At 32.3% G+C, this 19,207-nt stretch overlaps 1 protein-coding gene and 1 non-coding gene across 2 annotated transcripts; one reads left to right on the plus strand and one right to left on the minus strand.

The window, feature by feature from the left end:
- Positions 1-508: 508 nt before the first annotated feature.
- LOC139842769 (protein FAR1-RELATED SEQUENCE 5-like) lies at positions 509-1,776 on the minus strand. Its single transcript, XM_071832876.1, has 3 exons — positions 1,626-1,776; positions 1,059-1,384; positions 509-943 (listed from the first exon to the last, which is right to left on the minus strand). The coding sequence occupies exons 1-3, from the start codon at positions 1,774-1,776 to the stop codon at positions 509-511; spliced, it is 912 nt and encodes a 303-aa protein (XP_071688977.1).
- Positions 1,777-17,597: 15,821 nt separating this feature from the next.
- On the plus strand, positions 17,598-17,704 carry LOC139887285 (small nucleolar RNA R71). The gene has a single exon (XR_011773123.1). It is a non-coding gene; the product is annotated as a small nucleolar RNA R71 (small nucleolar RNA).
- The last annotated feature ends 1,503 nt before the right edge of the window (positions 17,705-19,207 follow it).

Raw genomic sequence — 19,207 nt, forward strand, 5'->3', positions numbered from 1 at the left:
GTAGACTCAGACAACACATTTTTAATAGCTTCTTTCATGGCCGGGTCCTGGTCCGTAAGAACTAATTGGGGTTGATTTGGACGCACTTTTAAAAAGGCCTTAAGCAACCATTGATAACTTTCTATAGTTTCGTGCTTAAGAAGACCACCACCAAACGTAACATACTTATTGTGGTGATCCACACCAGTAAATGGAACGAACACCATGTTGTACCTAATAAAATACAGAAAAAGATATATGTAATGTGTAAAAAAAAACGTTAACATTATTGGCAAACACTTTAATTATGTTTTATAGAAATTCAACTAGTATGACACACCAAACAGTTGTTATGTGGTCCTTGGTACACAAATCTGTGAACTGAAGTGCACTTAAAATTTAAAAAGAAAAAATATATAAAGTGAACAAGTGAACATCAGATCATACCATAAACACAGATGTTCAAACAAATATAATATCACAGTCACCAACTAAAGCATATTGGCAAGCATAAGTCAAACTATATTTGTTACCTGTTGGTATTGTATGTAGCATCAAAAGCTAGCACAGCGCCAAACTCCTGGTAATTAAACCAGGAGGTCTCATCAGCCCAGAATAAACCCACTAGCTCATCTTTCTCAGTTTTGTAGTGAAAACAAAACTCTGGATTGTTTAACTTCCTCTTGCTGAACCTGTCGATCAACATTTGGGCATCTCTTTCTCCAATACAAACATTCACATCTCTTTGGTGATTCTTATAATCAACAGCAGTTCCCCTAACTTGATCGTATCCTCCTTTAAGGCAAGCACGTAGACGGTATGCCTTGACGGGTTCGATATTGTTCTTACCCACTGTTTGGATAAAACGCCGGTCTTCATACTCCAACTGTCTATGTACTTTTGTGAAATGTTTATCTTGTGGTATATCAAGTACATGATTGTGATTCTCTACAAAGCCATATACCTGACATTTATTTGTTCCCTCAATCATCTTCAGATTTATTCTAGCATAACAATCTGTTACTTTTATGTTCGAGTTTCGTCTTTGACATGTAGGTTTTTTTTAATATTATGCGCACCATTCTCTTCGACATTAACATTCTGTTGTTGACTGTTGTCCCCCCTACAACATGTTGTAATGAATCAACATCTGTTTTCTTATTCGGTTTACCTTGTCTGTTGCACACAAATAACCTATGAGATAAATCCCCATTTGCTTTATGTTTAGCTGTGTATTTTCTAACAGTGAAACCAGCTCTTTCGGCATAACTTTGATAAAAAACTAATGCTTCCTCAATTGAGTTAAACGTTGTTCCTATAACTGGTTTGTAAGTCGTTTCAACTTCAGGTATGAAATATATGCTCCCTTTAGGCGTGTAGAATGGAACACTTGAAGTAAATGCACCTATTATTAACAGTTATTGCAACATATGAACTAACTCATAAATGGTCTGTAACCACAATAATTTATTAGTAATGAATTTGACACAAGTCAGTTACAGATTTCAATTTAATAAAATTGATAAACATGACTGTAATTATATTAATGTATACATTCAACTAGTGACCTAAATTAAAAAACACATACTGATTCACAAAAAACTAAAGTCACATGATAATATCAAAAACTAGAAAAAAGCGCTTACCTTCAATGCGATTAGGGCTCGATATTTCGTTAACAACATTAATAGGTTCCAAATCCAGAGAGTCAAAAACTGCTACTTGGTTTGCTTCTCCATCAGTATTTTGAAGATCTTCATTATGCAATTGGTCCAATTCATCTTCAATATCAGACATTTGGAATTAATAAAAAACGATAATAGTATTCGGCAATTAATCAATTGAATTTTAATTGTGGATATGATACTGATTGAGTCTTTGAAATGGGATACGTTTGATAGTAAGACCGATGTGTATAACTGGAAATCCATAACCGCTGTGGCAATTATCGTTGGATAACCGCTGTTGTAGTTTTAAGAGAAGAATGAAACTGGAAGATTGTCAATATATATTTGTAAATGACTTTTTTATCGCTATGTATTTTGGTTCTCAAAGTTCTCACTAATTTGTTGGTTCTCATTTGAAATTCTATATATATATATATATATATATATATATATATATATATATATATATATATATATATTATAGGAAAATTTTTTACATAAAAATGAATTTCTTTGGAGAGAGCCATGATTTTTAGCTAAATTTTTTGAACCAAAAAAAAAAAAAAAAACTATATACTTTTTACAGTAAAATATGATTAAAACATACGTAGATACAAATAGTTAGGCAATTCCCTATATCTTCCGTGAAAACTCTTTGCTAACGGATGTTAATAACATAGATAGGTAGCAAGTTGTTAGTAGGTGTGTTAATGAATCCTGCAACGGAAGGCTAACGGATATATGTGGGGTCTCTATTATTTTATTTTGTACTATTTGCTTCACTACTTGTACATATTATATTTTATGGATATATTTTTTTGGTATTATTTAGTTGTAGATAGAAAGTGTTTAGTTAAAAGATTATTAAAGTTTTTTGCGTTGATGTAGCACTGATATAAAGTAGCTAAGTTCTTTTAAAAATGTTAAAATATGGAATGGCCTTGCATGTAAATAAGAAACATATGGGGACCAGTGGGTTGTTAAAAGAATTAATTCTAATTCACAGCAACAAAATTCAAATATTAACACCCTAACAATCAAAATGGCTTCACATTCTTACTATGTAATTGACCAAATTCAGTGTAACATATAATTATGTTTCGACATAGGAAACATTAGAGTGATATAATAAAACTTGTTAAAACAACGAAGACATACGTTTACTTAGCTTTAACAAAGGAATATAAACAAAGATCATTACCTAAATCGTTTATCTAACAATTGACATCGAGTTATATATACACAACATAAGATTAATATAGCAAAATTGGTTAGAACAACTAAGATCAGAGGTGTCTTCGAGCATAGGTAAGATAGGCGACCGACCACCTAGGGTTCAAAAATTTAAAAGAGCCCAAAATTTTGAATATGTAAATATTTTTCTCAATATATTTAATTAAATCAAATAAAAAATTGTCAATTAAAGTTAAAATACCTTATTTTTAATAGTTAAATACAATGTAAGTAAATAAATTGATAAATTTGAGTACTATTTTTTTATGTGTAGTAAAAAATTTGAAGGTATATATGAGCTCATTTTTATTTTCGTCTAGGACCTTCAAATTGTTGAAACGGCCCTGACTAAGAAATACGTTTACTTAGTTATAGTGTATCCAACCTTCGGCATACAAATATTTTTTTGACACTGGATAATCTCCGAAGCAAACCCAAATACAAGCACAAAGTAATAGTCACATTTAGTAACGGAGCGGTGGCCTTGGATAAGGTGCACCAAAAACCTCAATCAAACAAAGTCAACCTCTATGAATCGGAATTAGCTCTGCTACCGCCACACCTATCTTGAGCAAGAGACAACTTCACTTTCCTTTGCAAAGACCCATTTATGGAAGTTGAGAAATCTTTCCATAATACATGGAAAACCCACAACACCTCAAAAGGTGTAATTATACTTCTACAAATAGAGGAGGAAATCAGTTTGCGAGGATATACTCTGAACACTCGATCTACACATCCGGCATGCCCATACTTGCCGACCACTTACTCTCGGTGGCGTACAGCAAAGTCCATCTTTGCTGCCTTCGGGGAATCTCCAACGAAGAGTAAATACCTCACATACACCCTAATATCAGGTAAAATGTCATGATTTTACTAACGATATCCACTTGTATTCTACATGTTTTCAAGCAAAATAGTTCATTAAACGCACCAATCTACTAAGTTTTGCTAAACATGACTTTAAAAGCTTACTTTGCGGAAAAGCTGTAAAAAGAGCCTAAATTATGGTTTTCTAACCCTAATTTCAGAGAACCGACCTAGAAGACCATCACAAGAGCTCAAGATCACTAACCAGAGATGTCAGCACTTATCCAAGACACATATATGAAGATCCATCAAGAACCTAGAAGCCCATCTGATTCATATACGAAGATTAAGATGTTTCAAGACTTACACACACTGAAAACACACACTAAACCCTAATCTCACAGAACTTCAGATACAACCACAAGGAACCTCCAGAGATGATTCAGGGGATAGTGTGTAATTAATATCAGTCTAAGGAACCTCAACAAAGAACCTCTGCTAAAATTCAAGCCAGAAAGTATACCGGTGCTGATGTGCGTAGAGGTGTATACGAAATAGTTATATTTTTACTACAAAATACTATTAAATACGATACAATTTTACACAAGATATTTATTTATTTATAGAATGGATATACCTAAACCTTGCTACAACACTTATAGGCAGTGTACCTAATCGTACAGTAGTGTAGTTTTTAGTAAGTCCGGTTAGTTCCACAGGGATCTTAGCCAAGTTTAACGCTATATTTTTAAAACTATATTTGTATAAATATAAATACAAATATAAGTAGTATTATTATTATTAAAGGCGGATTTTACCGTTTAATGACCGGTTTGTCGATTTTAAAACTTTAGTCGCAGTTAAAACCTAATGTAAAATATTAAATATATAAAAGACTTAATTTAAAGCGTAAAGTAAATGACAATAATTAACGTGCAATAAATTAAAGTGCGATAAATAAAATGACAATAAATAAAATTGCGATGAAATATGAAATAAAGGAATTATGCTTATTTAAACTTCCGTAATCATGATGTTTGACGTGTTGATTTTAGTTTATTACCATGGGTTAATTGTCCTTTGTCCTGGATTATTCGATATGTCCATCTGGTTTTTGTCCATAACAGTCCATCAGTCATAAATATAAAGTACGAGTGTCCTCTTCAAATTATCCTTATATTCGAAGTCAAATATTCCAACTAATTGGGGACTTAAACTATAATTACACCAATTTTCCTTGTATATAATTCACCCCTATTTTAATAAGTCCATTGACTATTAATCCATTCCCATGTCCTGTTAAATGAACGATTATTAGTACTTATAAATATCCTGTCCATCGTGTCCGATCGAGTGTATATGGTTATTTATAGGTACGTCCAATTGTAAATCTTTATATTAAATTAACGAACTATCATTCAATTAAACAAATATAAAGCCCATTAATAGCCCATAGTCTAATTTCCACAAGTGTCGTTCTTTTGTTCAAACCCCAATTATGGTACAAAGTCCAATAATCCCGTCTTTAATATTTTAGTCCAACATCACGATTACTTTGACTTAAATAAGCATAATAATAATTTAGCTACTAGACATTAATTTAAAAAGGTTGAACATAACTTACAATGATTAATAATAGCGTAGCGTTACACGGACAGAATTTCGACTTACACACTTACAACATTCGCTAACATACCCTTATTATTATTAAATTAAAATTAAAATTAAAATTAAATTTATAATTATATATATATATATATATATATATATATATATATATATATATATATATATTACGTGAGATAGAGAGTAGAGTAAGATGTGTTTTACATTCGACCAAAAACTGCGAAATTTATAGGATGTCACCAACATTTTTGCTCCATGCGATCGCATGGCATTTGTGCCTTCTGGCCATGCGATCGCATGGCCTGGGAATCCAGCTCACATTTGCTTGTTTTCTTCTTGCCGACGGTTTTAATATATAATATAATATATATATAATTTTTAAGAATTAATTATATATTATATCATATTCATGTGCATAGTTGACTTATAATTTTTAGTCCGTTGCGTCGAGCATTGAGAGTTGACTCTGGCCCCGGTTCCGGATTTTCGAACGTCCTTGCGTACAATTTAATATCTTGTATTTTGCGTTTTGCGGCTCGTACTCTTGTAACTTTTAGATGTTTCTCATCAATAATTTGAACCACTTTGATTGTACTTTGTACTTTTTTAGCTTTTTGGTCGTTTGCGTCTTCAAATCGTCGAATCTGTCTTTTGTCTTCACCTTTTATTATTTAAACGAATATCACTTGTAAATAGAACAATTGCAACTAAAAGCTTGTCTTTCTTGAGGGATAATGCTATGAAATATATGTTCGTTTTTAGCATTATCAAATATTCCCACACTTGAGCGTTGCTTGTCCTCAAGCAATATAGTCTTGAAATAAAAATACTAGAATCACTTCTTTATTCTTCACACTTTGTACATCAGTGATTTCTATACGGCGGTATGAACAATGGTAGTAACGATGTGGTTTATAGTCCCACATGACTATGAAAATTTAGATCCTTAAGGAAATTGGATCTTTATGAAAACATTTGATCTTTGGAAAATTTAATCTAGCTTTTACCCTAGATAAGTTTTCCGTAATAACCCTTCATCGGTGTTTGCAAATTGTTTTTGTGGGTTGTGTGGGTTTCATATTTAAAATTTTAGCTCAAAACTTGCGGTTTTGTGTCACCCACTTGCTAACCTTGTATTGGGAAAGCAACACATCCAGTATACTTGCTCCATATATTACCTTTCGGTAAACTACCGTCCGGTTGTAAAGGAAAGCGTTGAACAAGCAACTGTTAAGGCAATGTCCCGTGACATGCTTTTAATTATGGTCTATAACGTGTCGGATGCAATTACTATCCTTTGTCGGAGCAATAGTAAAGCTCAACCTATAGTTTTTTGGTCTGGCACAAGGTCCTGTCTTTGTCCATGCTATGCAACCACCGTTCTTACGGTTGACACCCGATTTGGTTCAGGTGACCTAATGAATTCCAGGTGAATTCCTTGGATTTTACGTTCAATGGTAATGAACGCATTGAAAATGGGTTTTCAGAAAACAAATCGGTTTGTAATTTTGATCAAAATATTTTCTCGTTCAAGCTCGAGTTTAGATATCATCGAATTCCATGAGTTTGTAAATCTCAATCTTTAAGGTCAATCTCAAGGATTGAGTAATATCAGTCTTAAAAGCTGATTTTTGATCTTTTAAGGAGATTATCCTTTTTGGGGATCTGATTCATTAGTCTTATCAAGCTAATTTGCACGGTGCCCCCCATTGTACGAGACAGATCCTCTCATGGTTAGGATAAGTTTGACCACTTTGCGACCCTGTTTGATGTTGAGGTCCGTGGATTTCCAGCTGATTTTTGAGAAAACTTTTCAAGGTTTTTCGTAGACTCTACAACTGGGCTGGACGACAACTTCCTGACCTAAATCAAGAAGCGCGTTTCTTTTTCGGAAGACTTTACTTCCTTTTAATGATGGAATTGATTCATCGTGTAGATCCATCTTTTCTTTTATCTTTATTATAATATTACTGGTAAAACAGTTAATTTAGTCCAAAACAAAAGCACATGCAATAAACTTTACAGAAACATGTGATAGATAGTTTTATTGAATAACTTGGTACATTCTCCCCACACTTAGTTTTTTTCTTTGCCTTTTTATTCTCCTTTATTCCATTTTAAATGAATTCAAGCGTTTTAGGGTGTTTCTCAATTTATGTCCTTTCCGAGGTAACGATAATTTAGGTATTAACACCTAGTTTTCATCGTTCATAAATATGTATAAACATGATTTTGAATTCATTTAGTTGAAAATTTTTCAAATTTTTACAAAATTTGGCAATTAAACCAAGTGTAAACCTGAGTGAATTTATAACACTTCCCCACACTTGAGATCTTGCAATGCCCTCATTTGCAAGAAATCAGTAAAAATTTAAATTCATGAGGGTGATTAGTGTAGAAAAATGATTAAAAATACCGAGTTTGCAAACCTATTGTTTTATATCACATTTGATATTTTACGTCTTGTCGTTAAAATTAGTAGCTTTTGCTGAACATAATGCCAGTTTTTGAAAGTGTGCTATTTTACCCTGTTTTGTACATAATAAAAACTACAAACAAATATATACATAATATTTTTTTTAATATAAAACCTTTATTTATTAAAACAATTTAAATGAATAATTTTTAACATTTTGTTTCCTTTTACTTTAGATAGAGGTATTTTCGGTACGTTTACCTAGTCCGTCCCTCGACAAAATTCTAAAATTTGTCATTTTAAAGTGATTGTTTTAAAAGCAAAGATTTTCGGTTTTTTTATAATGTTTTTGGCATACTTTAGATCAATAAGATTAAAAGTAATGATAACAAAATTTCTCGTCCCGCCCTTGGGTAAAGCAATTTCGGTTCAAAGACCTAGTCTTCAACTTACGATGAATTTTAGAAATCATTTTTTTTAAACTTAATGAAATAAAGTAATTTTTTGTTTTTAAATTCACACCAAATTTAAATTTAAAATGCATAAAATTAAAAATTCGTATAAATATCATTTTTATACATACAAACTTATATTAAAAATATTAATTTTTTAAATATTTACAAACTTAAATATATTAATTTTAAAAAGTTTACAATATTAATTTAATATTTATATATTAATTTTAAAAACATGGTAAAAATTAAAATTAAAAATCTTTTTGGTCTTTTATCCTACTTTAATCAATCAAATATTATCAAAAATATACGCCCCTCTTTTCGGTAAAGTAATTTCGGTTCCATAACCTATTTTTACTCTTGACAAATTTCTGAAATATTTTTGAATTGATTGATTAAAGATATTTATACCTTAAGAATAAACGGTAAATTTCGCAGTGATGTAATAAATTTTGTATGATATCAATAATTTCGGTTACGCATACCTAATTTTATTGAATACCAATTTAATACTTTATAGCGAACGATTCAGCATTTATTATCAAAAGGTTAAAAGCAATAAAAATAAAAATAAAAACTGTACATACTTAACTGTGAGAAAGAATTCTCAGAGACCTGCTTTAGCCGACTCATAGGAGAGTCGTGTGATTTGGTTTTCCATAGCTATGTAAGCATAACCTCGATTCTTCAATATCTTTTCTTCTAAACATATGAACGGTCCTTCTCTGCATAGAGTAACAAATTCGGTATTTGAATATGTTTGATTATTTGAACATTTACCTTCATGTGACTATTTTCAGCATTTATAATGAAATGTCCCGTTCTTATTGATTAAAAACGTTCCATATTAATTGATTTCGTTGCGAGGTTTTGACCTCTATATGAGACGTTTTTCAAAGACTGCATTAATTTTTAAAACAAACCATAACCTTTATTTCATAAATAAAGGTTTAAAAAGCTTTACGTAGATTATCAAATAATGATAATCTAAAATATCCTGTTTACACACGACCATTACATAATGGTTTACAATACAAATATGTTACATCGAAATCAGTTTCTTGAATGCAGTTTTTACACAATATCATATAAACATGGACTCCAAATCTTGTCCTTATTTTAGTATGCAACAGCGGAAGCTCTTAGTATTCACCTGAGAATAAACATGCTTTAAACGTCAACAAAAATGTTGGTGAGTTATAGGTTTAACCTATATATATCAAATCGTAACAATAGACCACAAGATTTCATATTTCAATACACATCCCATACATAGAGATAAAAATCATTCATATGGTGAACACCTGGTAACCGACATTAACAAGATGCATATATATAAGAATATCCCCATCATTCCGGGACACCCTTCGGATATGATATAAATTTCGAAGTACTAAAGCATCCGGTACTTTGGATGGGGTTTGTTAGGCCCAATAGATCTATCTTTAGGATTCGCGTCAATTAGGGTGTATGTTCCCTAATTCTTAGATTACTAGACTTAATAAAAAGGGGCATATTCGATTTCGATAATTCAACCATAGAATGTAGTTTCACGTACTTGTGTCTATTTTGTAAATCATTTATAAAACCTGCATGCATTCTCATCCCAAAAATATTAGATTTTAAAAGTGGGACTATAACTCACTTTCACAGATTTTTACTTCTTCGGGAAGTAAGACTTGGCCACTGGTTGATTCACGAACCTATAACAATATATACATATATATATCAAAGTATGTTCAAAATATATTTACAACACTTTTAATATATTTTGATGTTTTAAGTTTATTAAGTCAGCTGTCCTCGTTAGTAACCTACAACTAGTTGTCCACAGTTAGATGTACAGAAATAAATCGATAAATATTATCTTGAATCAATCCACGACCCAGTGTATACGTATCTCAGTATTGATCACAACTCAAACTATATATATTTTGGAATCAACCTCAACCCTGTATAGCTAACTCCAACATTCACATATAGAGTGTCTATGGTTGTTCCGAAATATATATAGATGTGTCGACATGATAGGTCGAAACATTGTATACGTGTCTATGGTATCTCAAGATTACATAATATACAATACAAGTTGATTAAGTTATGGTTGGAATAGATTTGTTACCAATTTTCATGTAGCTAAAATGAGAAAAATTATCCAATCTTGTTTTACCCATAACTTCTTCATTTTAAATCCGTTTTGAGTGAATCAAATTGCTATGGTTTCATATTGAACTCTATTTTATGAATCTAAACAGAAAAAGTATAGGTTTATAGTCGGAAAAATAAGTTACAAGTCGTTTTTGTAAAGGTAGTCATTTCAGTCGAAAGAACGACGTCTAGATGACCATTTTAGAAAACATACTTCCACTTTGAGTTTAACCATAATTTTTGGATATAGTTTCATGTTCATAATAAAAATCATTTTCCCAGAATAACAACTTTTAAATCAAAGTTTATCATAGTTTTTAATTAACTAACCCAAAACAGCCCGCGGTGTTACTACGACGGCGTAAATCCGGTTTTACGATGTTTTTCGTGTTTCCAGGTTTTAAATCATTAAGTTAACATATCATATAGATATAGAACATGTGTTTAGTTGATTTTAAAAGTCAAGTTAGAAGGATTAACTTTTATTTGCGAACAAGTTTAGAATTAACTAAACTATGTTCTAGTAATTACAAGTTTAAACCTTCGAATAAGATAGCTTTATATGTATGAATAGAATGATGTTATGAACATCATTACTACCTCAAGTTCCTTGGATAAACCTACTAGAAATGAGAAAAATAGATCTAGCTTCAAAGGATCCTTGAATGGCTTGAAAGTTCTTGAAGCAGAATCATGACACGAAAACAATTTCAAGTAAGATTTCCACTCGAAATAAGATTGTTATAGTTATAGAAATTGAATTAAAGTTTGAATATGATTATTATCTTGTATTATAAAGATAACCTACTGTAAGTAACAAAGGTTTCTTGATCTTGGATGATTACTTGGAATGGATTTAGAAAACTTGGAAGTAAACTTGCAATCTTGGAAGTATTCTTAATTTTATGAAACTAGAACTTTTGGAATTTATGAAGAACACTTAGAACTTGAAGATAGAACTTGAGAGAGATCAATTAGATGAATAAAATTTAAGAATGAAAGTGTTTATAGGTGTTTTTGGTCGTTGGTGTATGAATTAGATATAAAGGATATGTAATTTTGTTTTCATGTAAATAAGTCATGACTGATTACTCATATTTTGTAATTTTATGAGATATTTTATGCTAGTTGCCAAATGATGGTTCTCACATGTGTTAGATGACTCACATGAGCTGCTAAGAGCTGATCATTGGAGTGTATATACCAATAGTACATACATCTAAAAGCTGTGTATTGTACGAGTACGAATACGGGTACATACGAGTAGAATTGTTGATGAAACTGAACGAGGATGTAATTGTAAGCATTTTTGTTAAGTAGAAGTATTTTGATAAGTGTCTTTAAGTCTTTCAAAAGTGTATGAATACATATTAAAACACTACATGTATATACATTTTAACTGAGTCGTTAAGTCATCGTTAGTCGTTACATGTAAGTGTTGTTTTGAAACCTTTAGGTTAACGATCTTGTTAAATGTTGTTAACCCATTATTTATTATAACAAATGAGATGTTAAATTGTTATATTATCATGATATTATGATATATAATATATCTTAGTATGATATATATACAGTTAAATGTCGTTACAACGATAATGGTTACATATATGTCTCGTTTCGAAATCATTAAGTTAGTAGTCTTATTTTTACATATGTATTTCATTGTTAATACACTTAATAATATATTTACTTATCATTTAACATCATTAAACAAGTGTATCAATATCTTAATATGATTCATATGTACCTAGTAAGACGTTGTTATAACGATAATCGTTATATATATCGTTTTCGAGTTTCTTAAATTAATAGTCTCATTTTTATGTATATAACTCATTGTTAAAATACCTAATGAGATACATACTTGTAATAAAATCATGTTAACTATATATATAACTATATATATGTCATCGTATAGTTTTTACAAGTTTTAACGTTCGTGAATCACCGGTCAACTTGGGTGGTCAGTTGTCTATATGAAACCTATTTCAATTAATCAAGTCTTAACAAGTTTGATTGCTTAACATGTTGGAAACACTTAATCAAGTAAATAACAATTTCATTTAATATATATAAACATGGAAAAGTTCGGGTCACTACATATAACATCTTTCAAGGTGTCGTGCTCTTCTTTTCGTTGCGGATTTTGATTTTCCTTTACCAAAATGTATCTTATGATGATCTTTTCTGAGTTCTTTTCTTAATCCGTCCATTTTGCCTCTTATGAATGATACCAGTTCACTCGGAAGTGTGTCATTATTACGTTTAGTAATCATAGCATGTAGCATTAGACCATGGTTCAGATCAAAGGAATTCTTCATCTCGTAAAACGTAAAAAAATAAAAATTCAGAATGGGGGGAGAAGACTAGTTCTTTAGGGTCTGCTAGGGAAAGACCATTCAGATTCCATTCTCGGAAACTACACAAAAACAGAATATCTAACTCTAACAGAAATAGATATTACCCTAAAAAGATTCGAACCTTCCCACACTTAGTTAGCTGTGGTGTCGAAATTGTGATTAACTTCATCTTCAACTTCCATTGGATTATCTATGTAATGTTTAACTCTGTGACCATTAACCTTAAATTCATCTCCATTTGAATTTATTAATTCTACTGTTCCGTACGGGAAAACTCTCTTAACTATGAATGGTCCAGACCATCTTGATTTCAATTTTCCAGGAAATAGCTTGAATCGTGAATTGAAAAGAAGAACTCTGTCTCCTTCTTTAAATTCTTTTGAACTTCTGATTCTTTTATCATGCCATTTCTTCGTTCTTTCTTTATATATTAACGAATTTTCATATGCTTCATGTCTTAATTCTTCTAATTCGTTTAGTTGACTTAACCGTAGACGTCCGGCTTCATGTAAATCAAGGTTACATGTCTTCAAAGCCCAAAATGCTTTATGTTCAGTTTCTACTGGAAGATTACATGCTTTTCCGTAAACAAGTCTAAAAGGTGTGGTTCCAATTGGAGTTTTGTAGGCTGTTCTAAAAGCCCAAAGTGCATCCTCCAGTTTCATGGACCATTCCTTCGGATTTGATCCTACGGTTTTCTCTAGAATACGTTTTAAAGCTCGGTTGATATTTTCAACTTGTCCACTTGTCTGTGGATGATAAGCTCGGTGAGTTACTCCATATCTTTTGAGAACTTTCTCAAGTTGATTAATACAAAAATGAGTACCCCGATCACTTATTAAAGCTTTCGGTGTTTCGAACCTTGCAAAAAGACGTTTTAAAAAGTTGACTACAACTCGTGCATCGTTAGTTGGGAGAGCTTGTGCTTCCGCCCATTTAGATACATAATCAATGGCAACGAGAATGTAGAGATTATTATGAGATTTTGGAAATGGACCCATAAAGTCAATACCCCAAATGTCAAATACTTCACATACTTGAATGACATTTTGTGGCATTTCATCACGTTGACTTATTTTTCCGGCCCTTTGACAAGCATCACAGGATTTGCAAAGAAGGTGTGCATCTTTGAAAATTGTAGGCCAATAGAATCCAGCATCGTAAACTTTTCTTGCTGTGAGTTGAGGCCCATAATGCCCTCCTGTTGGTCCTGTGTGACAATGGTTTAAGATTTGACTGGCTTCATCTCTGAATACACATCGGCGTATTATTCCATCGGGACAACTTTTGAATAAATGTGGATCTTCCCAGAAATAGTGTTTTATATCACTAAAGAATTTCTTTCGTTTTTGGTACGACAACCCTTTTTCAAGGAATCCACATACTAAGTAGTTTGCATAGTCTGCAAACCATGGAATTTCACTATAATCTATCTTCAATATATATTCATCAGGAAAGTTATCTTGTATGGCCGATTCATTTAGAACTTCTAATTCAGGATTTTCAAGACGAGAAAGATGATCAGCGGCGAGATTTTCTGCTCCCTTTTTGTCTCTGATTTCAATATCGAACTCTTGTAAGAGTAAGATCCAACGGATTAATCGTGGTTTGGCATCTTGTTTCGAAAATAGGTATCTAAGAGCAGAATGGTCGGTATAGACCACCGTTTTAGCTAGAACGAGATATGAACGAAATTTGTCAAAAGCAAAGATGATAGCAAGGAGTTCTTTTTTAGTAGTTGTATAATTCATTTGTGCTCCTTGTAAAGTCTTACTAGCGTAATAAATAGGTTGAAATCGTTTTTTAATCCTTTGTCCTAAAACGGCTCCCATTGCAAAATCACTTGCATCGCACATGAATTCAAACGGTAGATTCCAATTTAGAGTTATCAAGATCGGCACATTAGTGAGTTTTTCTTTAAGAATATTAAAAGATTTGATGCATTCATCTGAAAAGATGAATGGAGCATCCTTTTCTAGGAGTTTATTCATAGGAGTGGCAATTTTAGAAAAATCTTTTATGAAACGTCTGTAAAAACCGGTATGCCCTAGAAAACTCCTAACTCCTCTAACATTGGTGGGATGTGGTAGTTTAACAATTACATCTACTTTAGTTCTATCCACTTCAATTCCTTCCTTTGAAATTTTATGACCAAGAACGATGCCTTCTTTAACCATGAAATGGCATTTCTCCCAATTAAGAACTAGATTTGATTGTTCGCATCTAATAAGCATTCGTTCAAGATTAACTAGACATGACTCAAATGTATCACCGAAAACTGAAAAGTCATCCATGGAAACTTCCATGCATTCTTCTATCATGTCGTGAAAAATCGCCATCATGCACCTTTGAAAGGTTGCAGGGGTGTTTCAAAGTCCAAATGGCATGCGTTTGTAAGCAAAAGTACCATAAGGGCACGTGAACGTGGTTTTCTCTTAATCCTCGGGTGCTATTGGAATTTGAAAATATCCGGAAAAACCGTCAAGAAAACAATAGTAACTATTTCCGGCTAACCTTTCCAACATTTGATCAATGAAAGGTAAGGGAAAGTGATCTTTTCTGGTGGCGTCATTTAATTTTCTATAATCAATACAAACACGCCATCCTGTTATAATCCTAGTAGGAATAAGCTCATTTTTTTCATTTGTGATGACAGTCATGCCACCCTTCTTAGGTACACATTGAACTGGGCTTACCCATGGACTATCAGAGATTGGATAAATTAAACCTGCATCTAGCAGTTTAATAATTTCTTTCTTAACAACATGTTGCATATTAGGATTTAGTCTTCGTTGGCGTTGCACATACGTTTTATGACCTTCTTCTATAAGGATTTTATGTGTGCAATACGAAGGACTTATGCCTTTAATATCATGAATCTTGCATGCAATAGCTGGTTTATGAGCTTTTAGCACAGAAATGAGTTGAGATTTTTCATTTTTAGTAAGAGAAGACGATATTATTACAGGTAATTCAGATTCACCATGTAAATAAGCATATTCCAAATGGTTTGGAAGTGGCTTTAACTCTAATGTCGGTGGTTCTTCTATCGATGATTTGTATCGATATCTATCTTCCTCTTTTAGCATTTGAATTTCTTCTGTTGTTGGTTCATATCCATTAGCCATGAGTGCGGCTAACATTTCAGCTTCATTAATTGGTTCAGTTCCTTCTCCTAATGAACATTCTCCCGTTCCTTGTAATTCTGGAAATTCTTCTAACAATTCTGCATGTGAATCCATAGTTTGAATATAATAACATGTATCATCTGCAGATTGCGGTTGTTGCATGACTCTATCAATAGAAAAGGTAACACTCTCGTCCTCTATACTTAGGGTCAGTTTCTTACCAAACACGTCTATTATTGCTTTAGCTGTATTTAAGAATGGTCTTCCTAATATGAGAGGAACTCGAGAATCTTCTTCCATGTCTAGAATAACAAAATCTACTGGAAATACTAAAGTACCAACTTTAACTAGCATGTTCTCCATTATCCCTCTAGGATATTTTACTGATCGATCGGCTAGTTGTATACTTATTCGTGTTGGTTTCAATTCTCTAAGGTCTAGTTTAGCGTATAGTGAATACGTCATTAGATTTATACTAGCACCTAAGTCTGCCAATGCTTCTATTGAACTAAGACTACCCAGAAAACATGGAATTGTGAAACTTCCTGGATCTGATAATTTTTCTGGTATCTTATTCAACAGTACTGCAGAACAATTAGCATTCATAGTAACAGCCGAGAGTTCTTCCATTTTCTTTCTATTTGTGATTAGATCTTTCAAGAATTTAGCATATCTTGGCATTCCTGATATCACATCAATGAAAGGAAGATTTACATTTATTTTTTTAAACATATCCAAGAATTTGGATTGCTCGGCTTCAAGTCTTTCTTTTCTCATTTTACTCGGGTAAGGAAGTGGTGGTTGGTATGGTTTAACATAAGGTTTAGCCTTAACTGTGTTATCTTCATTAACCTTTTTAACTACCGGTTCTGTTTCCTTATCTTGCTCAGGCTGTGGTTCTTGTAGAGTAGGAATAGAGTCATCAGAAATTACAGGCATTTTAGATGGTTTAAGTGTAATACCACTTCTTGTGGTAATGGCTTTAGCTGTTTCATTCTGGGAGTTAGCATTTGCATCGCTAGGTAGACTTCCCGATTTTCTTTCACCTATTAACCTTGCTAGGTTGCTTACTTCTTGTTCCAAGTTTTGAATAGAAGCTTGTTGATTTCTAAATGCTTGAGCATTTTGTTCATTCGTTTGTTTCTGAGATGTGAAAAACTGCGTTTGAGATTCAACTAGCTTTGACATCATATCTTCTAAATTTGTCTTTTTATCATCGGTTTGTGGTGGTTTGTTTTGAAAAATAGGTCTTTGCTGATTGTAAGGATTGTTAGATACTTGTTGATTGCTAGGACCTTGTTGATTGCTGTATGAAACATTTCGGTTATAGTTCTGATTTTGATTGTAGATTGGTCTTGGCGGTTGATAATTATTCTGATAATTATTTCCAGGCCTTTGGTTTATGTATGAAACATTCTCTCTTTGTTCCATTGTTTGTTCAATACTGAGACAATCTTTTGTCAAATGTGGTCCTCCACACTGCTCACAACTAATTTGTATTGAGTGAATATCTTTAGTCATCTTTTCCATTCGTCTCTCGATAGCATCTATCTTTGCGGAAATGGAATCAAAGTCATGGCTAGAATCGGCTCTAGCCGCTTTAGATGATCTAACAATATGTTTTTCTTGGTGCCAATCATGTGAGTGGGAAGCAGTGTTATCAATAATTTTGTAAGCTTCAGTTGCGGTTTTCTTCATAATGGAAACACCAGCTGCTATAACTTGTAGTGATGTCGCATCCTTGGTGGAATATTTGTACTATTTGATAAGTGTCTAAACCATGTTGCGGACATCCTCTCAATAACTTTTCAAATCTTATCCACGCTTCATATAGAGTTTCATTTAGCTTCTGCGTGAACGTAACAATTTCTCCTTGAAGTCTCACGGCTTTAGATGCCGGAAAGAATTGTTTAAAAATTTTTTCAACTAAGACATCCCATGTATCAATCGCCCCTTCAGGTAACGATTCTAACCAATCTTTGGCTTCTCCCTTTAAAGTCCAGGGAAATAACATGAGATATATCTGTTCATCCTCCACTTCTCTTATTTTAAATAGAGTACAGATCCTATTAAAGGTACGAAGATGTTCATTTAGATCTTCCTTTGGCGCACCACTAAATTGGCATTGATTAGTCACCATGTGTAGGATTTGTCCTTTAATTTCATAATCTGGCGCATTAATGTCTGGTTGAGTAATTGCGTGACCTTGGCCAGTGCGTTTATCTCTCATTCGGTCTTCCATACTTAGAGGTTCCAGATTCTCCATTATTGAGTTTGTTGAATCTGAATCACTAGAGGATTCTGATTTAATGGTTTATTCTTCGACAATCTCTGTTTGAATGATTGGTGGTTCCGGAGGAAAGATTAGTAGTTCAGGATCTCGGAATTGTCCCTGAATATCCTCCGGATTCTCAATTGTGAGGTCTGGTTCAAAAAATGGATTATCGAAAATTTGAATTGGAGTACTTGGTTGACTGGATGACGATTCTAAAGAAAAATCAACGGCGACAATATTGGCTAGATGTCTTGATCGAGTTACAGGTGGTGAACGTATGAAAGGTGGTGAACGTTTTGCTCGGTGCATTCACTGAATATCCTATTAGTTATAAAAGATAAAAATTATATAAGTTATCAAATTAATAGACTTTTCTGATTTTGCCCACGTTTCGAATAGCCAATAGATGCAGCAGGTAGCCAGGACCCTTTAAATCGGAAGCCCAAAACTCGCCACTAACAAATCCAACTATTACTACGAACCAGAAAATTTTGGATGTCTATCAATTTAACCGCTTAAAATAATTTTTTCGTTGAAGTTTAAAGAAATTTTAGAGAAGAAATAGAAAATTCTATGTCCTATAAAAAAAACTTAGAGCGTCGAGAAATAAGAAAGAAAAAGAGCGCGTCAGAAAAACGTCGAAAAATAAATGGTCGAAAAATAATAAAAAGAACGTAGCGCGTCGAAACTTAAAAGTCTAAAAACTAAGAATTAAAACTTACGTCTAAAGGTATTAAAGCTTAAAAGGAACTCTATATCTAAAAATGCAATAACTTAAAAAGGTACTAAAACTAAAAACGGCGTCGCAAAATTCTAAAGCACCTAAATCTTAGTCTAAAGAAAAAGTACTTAAGGGATTTTACGGCAAAGCCTAAAAATCTAGAAATAAAAATAACTACGGCAAAATACTAGTTTTAAAACTAATTATGAACGATAAAAATACAATTTACGGATAAACGATTAAAAAGATACGAAATATAAAAAGATATAAAAAGTGATAAAATTACTTATTTTTATAAAAATATTATTTTTATATTTATTTTATAAAAGTATTAATTTTTATATATTAATAAAACTTTTAAAACTTAATATTACAATTTAAATAATAAA

Source organism: Rutidosis leptorrhynchoides, chromosome 1 (genome assembly GCF_046630445.1).
Source record: "Rutidosis leptorrhynchoides isolate AG116_Rl617_1_P2 chromosome 1, CSIRO_AGI_Rlap_v1, whole genome shotgun sequence".
Classification (NCBI taxonomy): Eukaryota; Viridiplantae; Streptophyta; class Magnoliopsida; order Asterales; family Asteraceae; genus Rutidosis; species Rutidosis leptorrhynchoides.

Bases quoted from the DNA above. Each gene is read 5' to 3' on its own strand.
- LOC139842769 (XM_071832876.1), bottom strand. From the start codon at position 1,776: ATGTCTGATATTGAAGATGAATTGGACCAATTGCATAATGAAGATCTT. The intron at 1,385-1,625 runs GTAAGCGCTTTT...TGTTAATAATAG, and splicing joins GAGCCCTAATCGCATTGAAG to GTGCATTTACTTCAAGTGTT. The intron at 944-1,058 runs GTGCGCATAATA...AATAAATGTCAG, and splicing joins TGTTAATGTCGAAGAGAATG to GTATATGGCTTTGTAGAGAA.